Consider the following 20,766-nt stretch of genomic DNA (forward strand, 5'->3'; position numbering starts at 1 on the left):
TGAGAATGAGTGCATCCATGGAAGTCTGTAGCCTTTTTCCAGTCTCAATTGTTTTGCTTTTCCTGTAGCCACTGGCAACTCCCACATAAAACAAACAAACAAACAAAATAACTTTACTCAAAGTGCTGGCAACAATCCACTACATGAAGTCTGTGAAGGGAAAAAAATTCATTTCGTGCCTCGATCAATAAAAAGGAACAAACGGACAAATAGATGAACAAACAAAATATGAAAGCAAAGACTCGCTGCTCAAGAATAAAAGAGTTTATTGAACGTTGAACTCCTTATGCAAGTCATGTTTGTGAGAGATTCTATATTTTTTTCCTTTTGTGTTGAGTATTATCAGAACTTGTCAGCTGAAGGCGGTAACCAAGTTGATTTGTTTAGAATTTTTTTTCTCTTGTATTAGACGCTTTTCAGTCTGTGCTGTTATTGTGAGTCAGTTCTTGTCAGTGTTTGGCACACTTAGCGGACGCAGGCATTGTGCAGCACAAAATCTCATACATGTGCACAAGGCATTGTCACTTCTAATAGTGTGGGAACTCGGCTTTGGAAACAACCTTTTTTTATTTGAAGTAAAATTCAACGGTTTATGCCCTTGTAACACCTTTTTCAGCCTTGAGTACAGGGCTCCACATTCAGAGTGTGAGCACTGTGTGAGAATCAGACGTGCGTTGTGCATGTGTTGACTTTGGACATGTTCTAGGAAGATTTAGATTCCTTTCCACATGTATGTGCATCGCTGAAGGTAAGTTACATTGTTGTTTGAAGTGTTTGTTTTCTGCAATCAGAATAGTTTGAGAACTGCACAAAAACTTCCCGTTGGGATTGATATAGTCTTTTGATCTGCAGAGAATTAATAGCACTTTGTTTAGATAAGTGTAGAGGGTGACAAAAATTTCTCCCTTGGCCGTATTACAGTAGCTTGAATGCATACATTTTTGTTGTGAAAGGATTGATAGTGTGGAAGTGAGTTATCAGTCCCAGTTCAAGTTGATTTCACGATATGAAATGAAATCAAGTAAAATGGTATAGTGAAATATAAATCAGACCCTACCCTCCCAAAAAAGATTATGAAATGTTGAAATTTGTCTGTTTTCATGAAATGATATCACAATGACCTCCATGCATTTTGTTTCCCTTTTTTTTGGGGGGGGGGGAGGGGAGGGGAGGGATAATTTCAAGGACCAGATGGCATGTCCTTAATGAAAGTTTGAAATTCTTTAAGATTATGTAAACCTGATTTCAATGAGATTGTCCGTTTTTTTTGACATTATACCCTTTTTCATCTACACTGTAAAGTCAAATTGAAAGTGGAATAGTGTTTCCAGTCATATCCATGCAGGGGGACTGACCATTAAATTGTGCCATGCAGTGGTCTTAGATCGAAATTAATGTTGGTTTATATACTGTCAACTACACAACCTTTTGTGGGTTATGACTATTGACTGCATGACCCTGACTAGGTTATTATTCCTATGAAATACAATATACAATATGTTGAAAGTGTTTCTTCAGTGTTAACTACCGGTAGGTCATTCCAATTCTCCCTATTGCATTATATTGTTTGTAAAGTTTTGTAAATTACTGTAGCTGTCTCAACTTGCAAGTTTCCAACAAGTTGCCTCATATTTTTTGAAATCATTCTTTAGAAAGCGCTTTGAGATCACAGAATTCTGCAAAGGCATTTGATATTTCCAAAATATTGTGCTTCCGTAATGACAATTTTTCTCAAAATATGTTTCTCTAACTAGTGTCTACCAGATGTAGAATATTGCCACCATAATGTTTGTGTTTTTATATTCAGTCAGTGGGGAAAATTAGAATTTGATAGTGAATTTACTAAATTATATAGATTGTAGCATCCAATATACATTGCAGTACATGTATACTGGAACCATCATCTGTGTTAAGATTGATGAAACATATAATTGTCTATCTATCTGTCATACCATGTCTACTGATGCATACAACTTCTATGTGTGTCTGTGTGTGTACCTTTCTCTTGCATGTGTTTGTGTGCACACATTGAAATCTTAATATCTGAGATTAGAGAATCCTGTGAAGAACTTGCCAGATAGCCAGCTATTTACTTTGTACAAAGTCCACAGTCTAAGTCATGTCTTTGGCATTTTGAGAGAGTAAGCATAATTTGCATGCCTTTTGATGAATGACATTTCATAACTTGCATATATTCTCATGTACGTATACCTGAAGCATGCAGTGCTGCGTTATATATAGGACATCATAGTGCATGATTGATGTATGACTTTCATGTAGACGTACAAAGCATGATGCAAAATAAAATGACGCTTTGTAGAATACAAGCTATTATCATCTCTCTGTGTGTATCTTCCGTATTATATCTTGCACAGGCCTTACAGATAGCGACGCACTGTGTGTTCCCGGAGCTTCAGCTAAAGGTCACCTACCTCTGACACCTGACCTATGACCTCCCCTGACCCCTGATTTTTCACCCCGCCCCACTTAGCAGCAGCCAACCGACCCCTACCCCTACCTTCCCCTTTTTCTCTCATCGCATCCAGCTTGGTCGGCAAGACTACTTAAAGTCAAAATGGACCAGGTATTATACCTCCGGGTTCCAAATGTTTCATTCCTGCATGGCAAAAGAATGCCCTTCACATTCATATACTCCTCTTCAAATTATCCTAACCATTTCCCACCTCATAATTGCTGGTGTTTGCTTGTGCCATCAGTGTAATATATCACCCTATTTATAGAGACCTTGTCGCAATGATGAAGTATTGTTCGTGTCACTGACTGCCATTGTTCATATAATTTCATGTCTAACAATTATGTCAATAACTGCATTTTTGTTATGAACAGGAGCACGATGTCTTTATACTAATTAATATGTCATGCACACTTCATGCCAACCACTTATGATTTGATACAGGTTATTGTATTAATAACCATTTTGGGAACAAAATGCAGCATTGTAAAGCATCTCATAATTTGATTTCATAGTCAACAAGAATGATCAACTATTTCTTTCATGTGTCCACCAATCACTCCAGCGACCAAACTGGCATTGGTACTATGTTTTTGTTTTGTTTTTGTTTTTGTTTTTTAGGGAAATAATTCTTTGTCCATCATTATCCAAGTCCCATCCAATGTGATGGACAGTGAGAACATTTGTCATTTGCAATATTTCGGGAGGATCAGTGGATTAACCCATAATCAGCAGAAAACGTTGGGTGAAGATATTATTTCTCTGACTCAAAATGAAGTGTGACACGCAAGCTGCATCAGAATTCTCTTCCCTTCAGATCTCCTTCCCCCCTTTTGCCTCAAATGAATTCATTTACTTTTATTTTCTAGAATGGCCTTTGATTGACTGCACATACATGTATGCAAAAACGTAAAACAGCGCACTTGAGAACTCCTTAGTCATGTGCAGAGATGCATATCAATGTCAAAAACTTAACAGCACATTTAAAAGAAAGTGTCCGATTGTTCCTAAATTGATGTAGTACAGACTTTGGTATCACAAATTTTCTGGCATCACAATCCAAACAGCAGCCACTTGATTTATTTTTAAGTCATCCATATTAATCCTTTTACTGGTACCAGAGGCAAGCAAACTCCAAAAGTTGTATCCATGCACACGCTTATGTCATTTTATGATATACAGACAAAATAAATTAAAAGAGAGGAAAAAACATACAAAAATTACCCCCCCCAAAAAAAAAAAAAAAATAAAAAAAATAATAATGATATTAAAAAATTTAAAAAAATAAATAAAAAAATGCTTATTTAGTTTGGTTATGACGTATCCTATGCAAAGACAAGATTTGGCACTTAAATGTTCATCTGAAATTGCATCTGAATTGAAGAGCTTTGACTCATGGAATATTTGACTATTGGAAGTTTTGTGCTCATCCGTAACTCACCACATTGCATCGTAAAATCACGTTAATATCCTTGTAATTTTATTCATAACATGAATTGTGCCAAGAAAAAAGATGTTTTCTTAAATTTCATAAAGGAAGCTGCTAAGATTGCATATTTCATGATCATTTCTTCTATTTTGGTATCATTGATTTCACTAAATTGGGTCTATTTCTAAAGGGTGATTTTGCTGGGAATGAGGTCTGAATCACTCAGAGCTTAATTCTTATGGGTTTGCTTTTTCTTTCAGATAGCTTATCTATGTAGACTATTAAAAAAGATAAATGATGTTCAGCCTGGAACACTTAACTTTTGCTCTCCGTGCAGCTGTATGGAGTTATTATACCCCCGCCAAACGAAGTTTGAAGGGGGTATATAGGAATCAGCGGACGGTCGGGCGGTCGGGCGGTCGGGCGGTCGGGCGGTCGGGCGGTCGGGCGGTCGGTCCGTTGCAAATCTTGCGTCGCGAACTACTTCCTCAGTTTTCAATCAATTCCCATAAAACTTGGCACAGATGTGTGCCTTGGGTTGTAGATGTGCAAGACATATTTTTTGACAGTACCCAAAAGTACGTTGCCATGGTAACGGCATATTATGGGCAAAAATGGGTACAAATCTTGCGTCGCGAACTCCTCCCACAGTTTTTGATCAATTTTTATGAAATTAGGTACAGATGTTCATCTGAATATGTTAATGTGCAAGACACATATTTCCGCAGTGGCAAAAAGTGCGTTGCCATGGTAACGGCATGTTATTGGTAAAATATAGGGCAAAATGCTTCATGGCAAAACTGCTTCATCAGTGTTCTTCCAATTCTCATGGAATTCATATTGAATGTTTGTCTTAGGATATAGGTCAGCATGACACATTTCTTGACAGTGACAAAAAGTATGTTGCCATGGTAACAGCTCACATATTATGAGCCAAAATGATGGAAAATTTTGTGTTGCAAACTACTTCCTCAGTTTTTACTCAATTTCCATGAAACTTGGTACAGATGTGTGCCTTTGGTTGTAGATGTGCAAGACGCATTTTTCGACAGTACCCAAAAGTACGTTGCCATGGTAACGGCATATTAATGGCAGAAGATCAAGGAAAGATCTTGCGGATTTAACTACTTCCTCAGTTTTTTGACCAAAGCTTATGAAATGTTGTTTTGACCAAAGCTTATGAAATGTTGTTTGGCGACATTTCTAGTTTCAGCAGACATAAATCCATTTCTAACTTTAGTGCACTTTGTACTCTCACGACTTTCAAGCTGTGACCGTTGCTATCAAGAAACCCACACAAAGTTGCACTGGGTAATTTCCTATAGTTGTAGCGACATTTCTAGTTTCAGCAGACATAAATCCATTTCTAACTTTAGTGCACTTTGTACTCTCACGACTTTCAAGCTGTGACCGTTGCTATCAAGAAACCCACACAAAGTTGCACTGGGTAATTTCCTATAGCATGCATGGAATTATAAGATTTTGGTCAGCATTGTCAACTTCCAGTGTGTGTGGATATTTTCTGAATAAGTATTTCCAATCTGTATAAATAAATTTCAAGTTTGGAAGCATAAAAGAATGAGTTAAGTGTTCTTTTTTTGTTCTTGTTTCGTTTGTGCATTTTTTGTAGACCTGTCTTCCATTGGTCTGGTAATTTTTTTCTGCCTGTGAGGCACATATAAGTGTACGTGCAGACCCAACATAACCCCCCCCCCCCCCCCCAAAAAAAAAAAAAAAAAAAAGAAAGAAAAAAAAAGTCAGCAATAGCATTTTTGCATCGAGATTATTATAATGAACGTACCAAGCTGGGACGGTCTAATAATTCCATTATAGTGGTTGCTATGGTGTTAACAGACCATCTCACGTGTTATGCACAATTATAATAGTAAAGTCACTATGCCTCAGTGGACTTCACATCCCCTTGTCTGAAATATAGTGTCATGAAGTTTGGCCTTTTCTATGAATCATTTCAGGTAGTTCAGCAGAATGCCATTTTGATGAAGGAGACATTATTTTAAAGCTGTGAAAATCTTCTTCCAGAATCTCACCAAATTTAAAACAAATCTTAACCAGTGACTTTCATGGGTTTTTAGATGCAAGGTCACATTTGCATTTAAATGTACATATTGATTTTAAGGTCTTTGTGTTTATGGCATTGCAATGTTGAACTTGCACTCATCATATATTTGCTAGTGGGATTGACAGCAAACCTCTTTTTTTATGCACAAATAACTATCATATTTGCCATTATCATGAATATCAGTGTTTTTATTTGAATCTGCATGGCAGGAGAGATCACAGATTTTCCATGTTTATCATTTTGCTGATTCCTGTTGCAGCATTTTATAATGAATGTGCAAAGTCTTCCAAGTCAAGAATCTCCATTTTTTTTTCCTCCACTGTCAATGATCGGGATAGAAATCAGTAAGAATTATCCTTGTGAAATCTGTCATGGACAGTAACACACTGTAAGTTTGGCCAGTGAAAACTCCTTGCTTTGATGGTATTACCAATGATTATGGTGTATATTTGAAACAAATTCTAATAGATTCATGCAAATACAGTACACAGGCAAACAAAGACAGTATTGTCATAATATTCTTCTTCTTCTTCAGTAGTACTGTCCAACAGCCCCATGCAGGAGCCAGAATGTCCAACATGCAGTGGCCAGACTAACAAAACTATAAATATAATATAATATATTGACAATATTCTTCATTTATTAAGTCACTGTTGCATTTTCATGAAAAAATGGCAATATACAATTGAGACTACAATATACTTTTGCAAGGGCAAATGCTCCCCAAGTGCATATTGGAAAATTTGACAATTTAGAAAATTTGATGCACAAAACTTTATTAGGTAGTTAAAGGCATTTACATGCTAGTAAATGTTTCTGTCAATGGCAATGCTATTAGGATGTATTTCTGCTTTCTGCCAAAATTTGCTAAGTTCTAAAAGCACCTTTGATATATCATTAACAAATGCTACTAATAAACTTGTTTGGCTCTAAACCCTGCAATAAGCTCTGTGATGCTTGTTCCTTGTTTTACTATGTATATAATCTTGTGGCTGACTAACTTGGCTTGCATGGAATGAAAATACGACTAATGCATATTCAACCATGCACAATAACTGTAACTCGCATTCAGTTTGTGTCAATATTTCAAATTGATATGTATGGTCAGATATTTTTTTTTTTCCGTGGCCATGCCAAATTGTAACAGATTTCTGTGTTTTATGCTTGTAGGAAAGCCTACCAAGAATACAGCCAATGGATGTTGTTGAGCTGTATGACATGATCATGCATTAATTTGTCACATATAACCATTTAATGAGCATGACCCAAATGGCACGATGTGGAAAAAATATGAGCAAGTGGAAATCAGTTAATAATTTGCACTTAACTTTTAAATTTGATTTTTTTTTTAACTTGTCCACTAGAGTACTGAAGTGATGATTATATGTTGCTAGAAGGTTGTTTTAATAGAAGTGATGATGTCACAGTCTTTTGTTATAGCTTGGATTGGAACCAGGTGTGAGCATGGTTAACAAAAATAGCGTTCACAGATATTTGGACCAGGTGAGACTGTTAAGAACCAGTTACCATGGTGATAATTGGCTGTGACATCACACTTTGGTACTCTAAATGATCTCTGTGAATATGTTTCATGTTGACCATATACAAGGTGTGCTGGTCTAGGATACACGAGGCTGTCATTCTGTGGTAAGCTCTCCCAGCTCGTCAGGGACGAGACATGTCAAAGTTCATCAATAAATTTTATTTCTCTTAATTAAGTATACCCAGTGGAGTCACCAAGATTGATTCCTCTAAGTTATTGAATTAATTTTGGGGCATATAGTTGATGCATTGGATGGCAATTGCTAAATATATACTCTCTTTAGAATTATTTTTTTTTCATCGCTGATGTTTACCAGCTCAGGGCTGTGAGGGATTATTAATTTAGTTTGATGAATTGTCTGCAAAGCGACTATTAAACTGCAATATTATTTCGTATAATATAACTGGTTACCATAGAAGATTTGTGTGTAGAAGACAAACAAGGAGCAAAACCCTTTTCAGTATTTGCAAAATAAGCATGCGAGTCCTGTCATAGAATAGAAAGGTTTTACCCTCCCCCCCCCCCCCCCATGATGGATAGGTCTATGGTTATTATAAAATGTCTGTCTGTGTATTGCAAAAAGGAAAAGTGCTAAATACGTGAGACATTGCTTCATATAATATTCATTTATGGTAGAAAAATACCTCCCCACCACTACTGTGTGCAGGTTGTATAAAGTTTTGTATATTTCTAAGCTCCATTGAAAGATAGCTGTCATACTTTGCCTGAGCATTATTAAATTGGCAATTTTAGATGCATTTTTAGGTGTTGTGTACTGGAACTTTGATTGGATTGAATCTACTATGTTGGTTATAACCTATGGGTCAATGCCACAAAGAGATCAATTTATTTCTCTATATCACTCTGCCTCTAAAACAGGTTCATTAATGACCGGCTGTCAATACATCCACATTGTATGTAGATTTGTGTCACTGACTATATACCAAACCAGGGTCAACAAAACTTTTCTTTGTTATAATTCACTATTGACGGAGGTGATAATTACGTTGATAGTCCGTAATCTGGTGGCATATTGAGATCACATATAGTAGACTAGCCACAGATGGAGGAACACCGGCACGTGTGATCAATACTGCATTTGAGATTAGTCTCCCGAATGTAATAGCATCCCATATTGATCCTGTGCTCTGTACGTGAGAGGTTACTGTGCTTGGTCATTTTGCAAATGCAGACATCTGGCTTGCTAGTGTTGTGGTTGAGTCATCCTGGAGCCATATAATGGACATAGTTTGTCCTCATGAAATTACAGAAAAAAAGGACATGCCATTAACACAATTAATTCTTTAATTGGTACGAGCAGAAATTATAACTACGAACTGCCCCCTGACAACATTTTGTAAAGTTAGAATTACTCTTTGTGGCTCATTAATGTTATAGAAAACGGTGATACACTTTCCATCTTGCGATGTAGAAAACGGTGATACACTTTCCATCTCGCGATAAGACAACTAGTGCCTTTTTTGTCACTATTGACATAATACTGGTGTTTTTACAGTAGCCTTTGGAAGAATAAAAAATGATAAAATGCCCCCAAACACACACACACACACACACACACACACACACACACACACACACACACACACACACACACACACACACACACACACACACACACACACACACACACACACACACACACACACACATACACACTTGCATACCATTTCATTTTGGGGCAGGCCGCGGCATTATGCTCCATTGTTCGATAGAGACGTAATTACAGCAACCCGTGCCCAACCTAATTTCTTTGCTCGTTGGCAATTTGCAGGCAAGGATGAGTGTGACGGTGGGGAGAAGAACAATTTTGTCTCGGGTTACGGCTTGCCATAGGCCTAGATTCCGTTTGCTGAGTCCCAGTGGAGTAGAACTCGTGCTAGGACTGAAGAGGGGGGGGGGGGAGGGGATGGATGAATGGGGATAACTGCTGTGACGTGTTTACACTGTCTTGTTCGCTAGTAAAGGTGGGAAAGAAATTGGTAGCAAATTGTAGCATTCATTTATGTGCACCATCCGAACAGTTTCAGTCTTCAGAAGATATGGCCTGGTGCTGGTAGTTTTTTTGTTTTGATTTGTTTTGTTTTGTTTTGTTTGTTTGTTTATTGAGCAGCATGCAATATACCAAACTTATAATTTGGAAGAGAGCATTCCAAGCTTCCACGGCTTTGTCTTCAATGGAAAAACATTCCATCTTTCCATATATCTATCCATCGAAAGGATAGTGTATAATTTCATCATAACATCAGCATCTTCACGTGCTTAAAGGGGATGGCTAGTAACTGATCAGTGGGAATCAGTGGGAATGCTGGGGGATGATTGTTCCAATCCTTGTGGGATTCATTTAAGAATACAATATATATCTATTGTTGTGTGAAAATTATTTGCTTCAGAATGGTCTCATATTCAAGTAATGTGCAGTTCAGTGTTTCCAGGTTAGCATGCCTGTACAGTGTCGGGGCGATCGTTAACGGGCTGATGGATGTAGATCACAGTGAGTTATGTGATGTCAATAAAGAATTGATATTACAAGCCATCACCTTGCCTTTTTGCTTCCCCAGAATTTTTGCCCTGAAGATGAACAATTAATCTTACCTTGTCAAAGTCGTTATTATTTTCTGCTAGCAATTTACTTGTATTCAGGTTCTTCCAGATGCCACCAGATACCGCTAGATATATGGCAATTTCTGTTTCATCAAAATTAATCTATTCCAACAACATTTATAAAAACTGAAAATATGTTATTCATTCCCACAACATTTTTGTTTAATGTAACCATGTGGAAAGCAAAACAGTGGATGTGATTTTGATATTTTTTCTCAAACCTGAGTACTCAGGATACCAGGTGTAATAGGTCAGGGTAGGGAAGGTGGATTCTGAAGGTGATTGATAATTTGATCATGCCCTTGTCAAAACAAAGTCATCATTCTCACATGCTGTAAATTTCAAAATTGAGATAAATCAGCCCCCACAACGTTTTTAGTGATCATGTTTTTGTTCACTGTCTTTTGTGTGTGTGTGTGTGTGTGAATGATTTTGTTGTACAATGATATGTGTATGTGATGTTCTTGTGGAATGTGATGTTCTGTATGTTATCTTAATGAGCAAGAGCGGTTACATGTGTTTGTTTTTGTGTGTTTATATTTGTGTGTGTTTTTTCTATATGAATCATTAAGTTTTAAATAGGTGCACTTTGTCCATGTATAAGCTGACTAATCGCTGTGGTAGCATGCATTAAGCGGCAATATGTCAAATTTTTGTATCAGTTCTGTTGTATTTGCTGTTGTTTTTTAATCTTTCAGCATTTCATTTTTTTTTTCTTTCGTGGCATCTTGAACACTGTCTCATGCTCTCGGAGGCTGATGAAATCTGTCAAGGTTGATATCCGCCAGACGATTAGGGATCTGGCATCCCGGAGGGCTGTCTCTTCCCTTTTTTTTATCCCCCCCCCCCCCCCCCCCCATACCGAAGAATGATGGAAATGATGTACAGCGCATGCTGCTAGTAATGCGTGCAACGTGTGAATCTTGTGAGGGGAGTAAGGTTGTGGGGAGGGCGTGAACCCTACAGGCTGTTACTGTTTTATTGTGTCACACCCCATGTGCCCCGTGTAGGAGGTGTTATAAATCTAGTGGTGTGTCGTCACTTTGGGGAAAGGATAAGTTAGAAATGCAGTATGTTGAGCTGAAAGGCTTATGCATGCTTAAAAAACCCAGAAATCTTCGCATGCATTTTAATTTTGCACATTTTATGAGAGATAAGATTTGCGAAATTAAAATGCACTCGAAAGTTCTTGTCTACACTATGATGCATTGGCTGCCAGTGGCAATTAGTGAAAATTTGGTGCTGCGAAAAAGGCCTTTAGCTCCAATTTGTGAAAATTTCATGCCATAAATATTTCTTGCTGTGCAGGACCTGGTAGTGCATTCACGCATTCTACAGGGCAGTGAACTTGCCAGCTGTCAGGTTGTGCAGTTCATCAATGATTCTGACGTTATATACAATCAAATCTCATCACCATTGCAATTTGATTCTTTTGATATTTTGCCCTCAGTGACAGCTGCCACAATATAAGTACCCTCATATTTCTTCACATTTATGAACCCCATCATATTTTTATGGTAGTACAGCCCTAATTCTCTGTGGGGTAATAAAACCTGTATCGCCAATCATGCTCTCATGGAGGACTCTATTCAAGATTGATAAGAAATTCTGATGATGGTAATCAGTTGCCCAGGTATAGATGAATCTGACTCCAGAGCACTTTAACTTATGGTGGCCATATCTGGGGGGCTTCCAAAGAAGAACAAAAGCACTTTCAATGGGTTATGCAATGAACCAAGTACATTGCTATGTCAGTGCTTAGATTATCTTAGGCATACTTGAAGCCCCCAGTTAGAAATTACCATAAAAAAAAACAGTAGGGCCTACCTAAACCGAATTGGTCTTTTGCATGGACGGAAATAAATGGTTTGGGGGGGGGGGGGGGGGGGGGGGGAGAGGAAGGGAGGACCTTAAAGTACCAGACTATGAATAGAGCATGCATCTTCATGTTTTGTCTACATAATTATATGTCTGGATGGAGTGATTTTACAAGTTTTATAGGACAATCATCCAGGGCCCCCATGATTGGAGCAAGGTTGTGACAGTACCACTCATTATGTGTCATCCAGAATCCCCTCCCCCGCTGGGATGGATGGGGGAGGTCAAAAAGTTATTTTCATCCCAGACGAAACAAAGTTGATTAGAACCAAATGGAATACTCATTACATGGCCAATGAGTGACACATCCTCTTCTCTGGATAATGGCTAATGATCATTGCCCTTTATCCATTTTGTGTGTGTGTGTGTGTGTGGATTATCAATTGCGGTCTGCCACCAAAATGAACTCAATTTACCTTTAAAATAGGATGACTCACTCTATAGCTTAATAAACACACCACAATGGTGAATGCCTTGGCCGTGACATTTGTAGTGTACACCTGCACCAAAAAAAAAAAAAAAAAAAAAAGTTATAATAGGTCTGTTACTGTGAGACTTGGAGAAACCTTGCAAAATGCTGCATATTACATGGCTTGAAGGATTATGGCTCTATACCAATGTTTGTCCAAAGGGTATCATTTCTTGACACTTTGGTACCATTTGCGAAATGAAACTGGAAGAAAATGAGTTACCCATTTGTAAGAGGGCAACCATTTCATTCAGGTGTGCATTTGAGAGAGTATGTTTGACAGGAACTGAAAAGGGCAAGTTCCCCTTCATATGCATAAGGATTGAGTGAATGCAGCAATATTGGTAGAGCACATCAGTGAAAGTTTGAGGAAAATTGGACAATCCTTTCAAAATGAATTCATGAATTTTTGAAGTTTCTGCACAGTCACTGCTGGATGAGAAGACTACTTCAGTGTATGATGTCACATGTGTAGAACGATGTGAGAAAAATATAAAGAGAAATTCACAAAATTTCATTTTTTGAAAAAAAGTACACATTCCCTTGACTCGCTACTGACATATGTTAAGAGTAATATTATTACTTGTATCTTCTGAAAGCGGCAGGTCAAGTGCTCTATTACTATGCTAGGAAAGTGAAAATATGTTGAATTTTCTTGATATTTTCTTTATATTGTTCTGCACGCATGACATCACAAGCTGTAGTAGTCTTCTTATCCAGCGTTGGTGGCACTGAAACTTCAAAGATTTATAACTTTTGAACGAATTGTCCAATTTTCCTCAAACTTGTACTGATGTGTTATACTAATACTGCTGCATTCACTCAACCCACATGTCTATGAAGGTGAACTTGTCCTTTAAAAGGAGGGTGTATTTGCCTCAACACCCGTCAGTTATGGTTGCCTGTAGAAAAAAACAAACAAGAACAAAAATGACCCAAACAAGCAACTAAATGAAAAAAGAAATTACTGCTAGCATTAAAAGTTCTTTTTTTTCCTTCCTTTTTTTTTCCCGTGGGAGAGGGGGTATGACAAAATCAGGTGTGACCTCAAAGCTATGCAGCAGGTGAGAAGATTTTGACTGCATATTATGTTTACACAACTGCCACAGAATTTCCTTTGCAATAACATCTCAGCATTATGTACTTATGAGTGACTGACAGGGTTACTGTACTTGTACTTTGTATCCAGTCATAGAATGCAGAGAATTCTCCTCTATTCTCTCTGTACCATAAAAAAACCCCAAATAATGCTACACAAACAACATACTACGATAACAAAATGAGCAATTTTGCAGACTTTCACAGGTGGAAACTTGTCATAACAATGTATGGTCTGTTCTTTTTTTTTTCTTCCTCGTTTGTAGCACACCCAAGCATGCCCTGTTTGTTGTGACCTATAGTGTATGTTGTAAAGTTTTTTTTTCTGTTATAAAAGGTCAATAGAATGATGAATAGGATAGAACAAATGATAAAGAAAATACTGTCTTTAATTCAAGTCCATTCCTTCGATATATTCATTAGAAAGTTAATCGTTTGTCAGGATTACACCCAAAATGTCAAACTGCAATTTATCCTTTAAATATATCAGCTGTGAAATACAAGTACCATATTTGACATCACTCAACATATACCATATATTTCATGATGGTTTTGCATATCTACATATTTCTCAAGTTGATTAATATTTGCAAAATTGATGATATGCAAAATTGTTGCCTCCTGGAACGCAAGTGCAATAGGCCTACATATCATCTCCAATAGTGGGAAGTGGATAGCTTTGATTTTAGAATAGGGATACCTCTTTCTTCTACAGCTTTGGTTCTTGATTACAAATTTGAATATCTTACTAGAGGTGACTATCAAAATATTATGCTCACAAATGAATGGTAATATACAGTTTTTTGACAGACTACTTCACTGCCAGTGGTAGAAATTTTATTTAAGGAAGCACTTTAAGTGACCTTTTTCTTGTGAGGAGTTCAAATTGTTTGTGTCGATAAGATGTTATTTTTTGTTGATACGTCTCATCTTCAGTGTGAAAAAGAAAAGAAAAGAAAAGGAGTTGTCATTTCAAATCCCTTTCTTACGGATCTTGCCCACCCATCACGAAGACCGTTGGTGTCTGCACGGGGCATTGTTTGATGAAGAATGAATAAAAATTGTGTGTGAGTCAGCCATTTAACATTTCACTTCCCTTTAGCATAGTCTAGCTTTCACCTGCATGTGACATTTAAGACATCCGCCCCCCCCCCCCCCACCCCTTCCATCCGCAACCTTCGGGTGAGGTGACTCTTGAGCTGTGACAAGCCAAAGCTTGGCAGTGTCTCTCAGGTTAACTGGAGAAATTCTCCATGTAATGTGGTCTTGTGGTTTTTATCTTCCTCCAATTTGCTCCAGTGCTTGGGAAACATGCAGCTTAACCCATTGTGTGCTTTGAGTGTTGATTGGCACAGAAAACCCTGTAACATTGTCAGAGTCCCTGGCACAGAAAGTGTTAAAACATCAGACCCTGTTGATTCTGAGAGAAACTGGTTGAATGCTGATTAAATTTTTAAATCAGTGTGCTAATTTCAATGCATCTGGATCTGTAGTCTGGCTCCATCAGAGCTTGAGTACTTCTGAATCTCTTTCTGTAAAGTCTTTTAGGCTTCCTTTTTTTTTTGTCTTTCACCATCCCTCTCTTTTTTTTCTCCTCTTCCTCCATGATATATTACTTCTTGTTCCTTTCATGTCTGCTTGTATCAGTATTTTCAAAAGCACTGGACCAATCAATTCCTTTGATACTTCACATGATGATACATAGCCCAAAGATCTTGCTGATTGGCATTAGATTTATATACTGCACATTGATGTATAGATGTACGGATGAATTGCAGTACAGTAAAAACCATATGTATGACCACCTGTTAACAGAGGCCTCTTACACATAATGGCCAACTACTTGACACAGTAGCTATTTGACTGTCATATATTTGCATACAGGTAACAGGGGCGGATCCAGGAATTCCGTAAAGGGGAGGCGCCTTTACAAAATTAAAAGGGGGTGCACGTGCCCCCCCCCCATTTTTTCTTTTTATTTCTTTTGTTTTAACCAAAAAAAAAGAGGGGGTGCGCGCCTGTTGCGCCCCCCTCTGGATCCACCACTGTTCAGGGGGCTGCTTGAACATTTTTTTTTTTTTGGGGGGGGGCTGGGGTTGTCAAAGTTAATGTCAAGGTCTCTGTCTTTTCAGGTGTAGTTCTGTTTGTGTCTTTTCCTTTCATATCTCCGTGCTTTACTATTGCCTTCTGCATCTCTCTCTCTCTCTCTCTGTCACTGTAAGGCTGTGTTAACCCTTGTACTGCAATATCTGTCTCTGTCTGTCTGTTTGTCTGTCTGTTTGTCCAAATGGCCTTCTGAGCACATGTCTTGTTTCGCCTGAACTCCCATTGCAGTGTTTGCCGACAAAAGGGCGGGGTGCTACGACGCTGCCGAGCACTAGCTCTTGGAGTGTGGGTCACGTCTTCCTCCGACTACAGCTGACATTTGAAAATGGGAGGGATTCGTGTGGACAATGTCAATATGCACAATGCCATTTTTTGAGAGCATAATGGCAGGAAAGTGTGCTGAGAAAATGCTAACCTCCCTGAAAAGTACAGATATCGAAAAATAGGTCTGTTTCACTCTGTGAAAATAGGGTTACCGCTGGAACACCATTTTCTGTCATAGTCACAGGCCTACAAATTGACAACTCTCTGGCTTGGGTGTAGTATTTCGTTTAAAGTAATTTCACCTGTGTAGCTAGAAATGTGTATTAAGAATGCAATTTCATCTCAGCATTCACTTGAATATGAGGAGGACTGAATTCATGTTTTAGCGCATTGTGATGAGACGCATGTATCCTCAGGTTCAAAATACCAGGTCTTGCAAAGAAGTTAATTCCTTTTCTCTCGTTAGTGCATTGGAGTCTCTTATAGTACCCTGGAAGTCTTTGTTCATCTTCCCCCATTTATTCATCTCATGAATGTTTGCAGTTGCTGGAGTGTGAATTAACAGCATTCTAATTCATCACTGGGAGGCAGTATCTGGCTATGTTACTGCGCTTCGTTCATCATCTGCTATGGGGCCAGGTGCATGAAATGTTTAGTAGCGCGGCGCTATCCCAGTGCGGAAACTAGAGACTGCGCAAAGCTTTTAGCCAGCCAGGCCACTCTCTCTCGCGATCTCTCTTCAAGATAGTCAATAATTCATGTTTTGTTTGGTATTGAGAGGCACCATCCTCCAGAATGACGAAGACGGAAGGATTTATCGCGGACATGAGGAGGCACCTGCATGGTCCAGATTTCTCGGCCATCATTTTTGTTATGTTCTTTCCTGAGATATAATACTGCGGTTATGTACATCAAGGCTTTTGAAACGCTTCACAGTGCATTGAAGATTGGGCGCTGTTTCTTTTGACTTGCATCGTTTCGTTGCCTGGAGACTTGGAGGTAGCTTACAAGCTTTAGGAATGAGACTCTCTGTATGCACAGGTTTCACTGAACATTGTGATTTTTTTCCCCCCCTCCTGATGCTACGTTTAGCCAGGTCCTTGCATCCCTGTCAGGAGACCTGTACGTGACATATGTGACCCAGCTAGATCATTTTTTTCCCCATTTTTTGTTTTGTTTTTTACATGAATGTTTTGGGATTGAGCATCCTGCTTAAGTAGGGCAAAACCTCATTTGAATTTTTACTGGGTGTTCCCCTGGCATGGCCCTTCTTTGTAGTTAAATGTGCCAAATAAGAATACACAACTGTCCAAATTGCATTGGAAGTATGCACTTTTACAGGTCCTGATAGGGATTGCATTGTGATATTGATGTTGTGTAAGTGGCTCTTAACATACAAAACACCACATTTTTGTGGTTTGGTATCTTTTCATTGTAATATTTACTGTTCACTGCTAGTATTTTATGAGGCAGAGTAAAGTACATGTATTCTTCCCCCCCCCCCCTCCATTTGAGCCCCTTGCTAGGTCCTGTTTTATCATTTGTTTTAGTAGCTGAATCCTCAGAAGCCTCTTAATTACTGAATTCTGTTTCCCATTCACACTGGAAAAGTTTTGCAAATTTTTTTTTTGTCTTGATTTTGTTCAGATTTGATTTTAGGCGTGACAGATTTAATATAGCGAGCGTTCGGCCGCGTGGGGAATGCTCGCGTTCCTCCTTTTGTTAGGGGACGCCCCTATTCCTCCTGCGTGCAGAATGGGGGGTTTAATCCCTCTATTCATCAGCCTAATGAGGGCGTTCCTTGGACGCAACAGAACGGGCTTGCTCACAAGTCGCATTCATGGCGTTCCTCTCCGCTTTAGGAACGCAAGGATTATCCCAACCACGTGCTTTCCGCGCACGGCTTCACCTTTGAAAAGAACAATTTGCGCCGGCAAGTGCACAATTCACGGTGGACGCCAGAATTCCACATCGTTCTTGCAAGTTAAAATAAATCGCGTGGCAAAAACGAGTGAGAGAAATCGCGCACTTCAGACAGTTAAACGATTGCGACTCCACATGCTCGCATACGCTACGGAGTAACATTGCACGAGTTCGCAAAATTCTCACGACTCACAGTTTCCAAGCGTCACGAACAGGATTGGTATTCCAAAAGTTTTGCCAAAGTTTTGCGATTATTCACAAGCAATAATTCACAAGCGAGAAGTTGCATTCTGGTTTACTTTTCGATGACATTAGTCAAGGCTCAACACTTACGGGGCCACCAAAAACGCGCGTCGGGCCACCGAAATTTCAGAAATGAAGATTATGGTACGATCGGGCCACCAAAAAAGTTGGATGTTTGCCTTTACTTTCGAAAATGAACAGCGGTAACAATCGGCTCCGTAAGATGCTAAAATAGATGTCAGATGTTTACTCTTAATTTTGGAAATGAATAACGGTAATATTCGACTCCGTATGATACTGAAATAAATGTCGGATGTTTGCTTATACTTTGGGAAATTAATAACGGTAAGAGTCAGCTCCGTACGGTGCTTAAATTAATGTCAGATAATTGATTTTGCCTTCGGAAATGAATAAGGATAACATTCGGCTCCGGAAGATGGTGAAATAATTGTCGAATGTTTGCTTTGACGTTCAGAAATGAATAATAATGATATTCAACTCTGTATGATGATAAAATAAATTTCTGATGTTTGCTTTTATGTTCGAAAGTAAATAGCAATAACATTCAGCTCCGGAAGATGCTAAAATAAATGTCGAATGTTTCCTTTGACGTTCGGAAATGAATCAGAGTAATATTCAATTCCGTATGGTGATTAAATAAATGTTGGATATTTGCTTTACTTTCGAAAGTAAATAGCAATCACATTCGGCTCCAGAAGATGCCAGAATAAATGTCAGATAATTGCTTTTACTTTTGGAAGTGAATAGCAGTAACATTCTGCTCAATACCATGCTAAAACAAATGTCGGATTTGTTATTCCACACTGCTCGATTGATAAAAAAAAAAACTGTTACGATTCGCTAAAGTTTGTTATTATGCTGATGGTTCGCTTTTCTTTTTTATATAAGTTTCGAAATTTCGGACGTTATATAGCTGATACGAAAAACGAAGTTTCTTACCACGAATATGATAATTTCTTTACAGATAAACGACCCACCTTTTTTTCCATTTTCGGATGAATGAACCATCTGAATATTTTTTTTTCCCCGGAATGATGAATATCGTGCAAAGAAGTAAACGATGTCACGTTCAGAAATAAACCCATATTCCCGTCACAGGAAAAGATTCGGCGTTTTTAATTTTCTTTTAGCCAAAAATGACATAAGTTTCGTACCATGCACGTAATTCATTCTCACATTTACGAACCTTCGGAATAATGCCACAAATGGTATTAACGAGCCCTAATACAATTTTGGATTAACACATTACATAAGGCATATCAAATTTGCGTGTTTTGCGGGTTAAGCAAAAAGAACCATCGGATTTACGAACCTTATTCTTCTTTCGGAATAATGAACATAAGGCAAAGGAAATAACGATGCCATAATAGGAATTCAAATTATTTTCTTGCCTCAAAGATTTTCCATACTTATTTTCCGAACTACTAACCCCCAATGCCAGACTAAAAATCCGAAAATTAAATAAGCTCTGCTTTCTGATGTTTTGTTAATCCCAGAAATTAAAAGGAACAAGTTGTGTTATTCGTTTTCAGAGTAACGTAATTAATTTAATATCCCGATAAATGCACCCTTAGAATCACAAAATTCGTGCGGTTTCGGATTAATGAATCGTATTTATTTTTCACATTAACGAATATCAATACGGCAGAGGGAATTTTCGAGAATATTATAGCGAATCTTATTTAACTTTCGCATTACAAGAACCTTACAGGTGCAACGAACATCAAAATATAAGAACGATGTCAAACTAAAAATTGAAACTGTATAGTTGCTTCAAGAATTTTACCTCCCGTCTATATTGCTTTTCCGATCTAAATCTAAAAATGAAATAAAACAAAACAAAACACGATGAAACGCGCTATTATTGCCGAACATAGAATACATCCCCATATTAGGTGGAACAAAATAACAGAAAAAGATGCAGAGAGAGAATGATGGGTGGGAGAATGGTCTAGGAGGTCGAAGATCTTTTGTGTGTGTGTGTATGTGTGTGGAATTGAATATTACATGTACATGTTGTGCACAGAAATCTGTCAAAGTCTGTCAAAGTGTGTCAGAGTCACGAGAAATCAAGTTTTAGTTATGCCTATAGATATAAATGTGGATTCTACAGACTCTAAAGCTACGTTTACACCATGTTCCCGGCGGCGACGTTGTATTTGCCTGAGATGCAGTGCGCTGTGGGTATACTAGTATATGCAGTTGAGACATTCTCCTGTTCCCCCCCCCCCCCACCTTCGCATTCTAAGTCTTGTTCGGATCGTTCCAGTCCTCGCCACGGCGAACTTCTATAGCTATCACACGCTGTTCTCACGGCGTCTGATCAGGCTATATAGACTATCAATATTTTCCGTCCCGTCCCGCTGCGGACCGCCTCCAAGTTTTGTTAGGGTCTATTACGTGCCGTCGTGTTTCATTGCATTCATCCCATTTTATCAAGGCATACAAAATTCCTCATTAGCACCGGGACTGCCGTGGCAATTTTTTTTTTAACAGTTTAAGAATGTGACACGGCATCCACGGCAATCACGGCCTGTCACATTTGCCTATCTCGTCTCACAGCGTTGTTTCACGTCCGTCCCATTTTGTCCGTGATGGCCTGAAATGTGACTACCGT

At 38.4% G+C, this 20,766-nt stretch overlaps 1 protein-coding gene across 1 annotated transcript in view; it reads left to right on the forward strand.

Moving 5' to 3' along the window:
* Positions 1-613: 613 nt before the first annotated feature.
* Positions 614-20,766, forward strand: part of LOC139730844 (coronin-2B-like) — a 104,437-nt gene continuing 84,284 nt past the window's right edge. The window contains exons 1-2 of the mRNA XM_071641715.1: positions 614-748; positions 2,376-2,584. Coding sequence (XP_071497816.1) covers positions 2,576-2,584 — 9 coding nt within the window. The 5' untranslated portion in view covers positions 614-748; positions 2,376-2,575. The remainder of the gene's footprint in view (positions 749-2,375; positions 2,585-20,766) is intronic.

The sequence above is a fragment of the Diadema antillarum genome, unplaced genomic scaffold (assembly GCF_040938485.1).
Source record: "Diadema antillarum isolate AM-2024a unplaced genomic scaffold, OU_Dant_1.0 seq00000338_RagTag, whole genome shotgun sequence".
NCBI classification, from domain to species: domain Eukaryota; kingdom Metazoa; phylum Echinodermata; class Echinoidea; order Diadematoida; family Diadematidae; genus Diadema; species Diadema antillarum.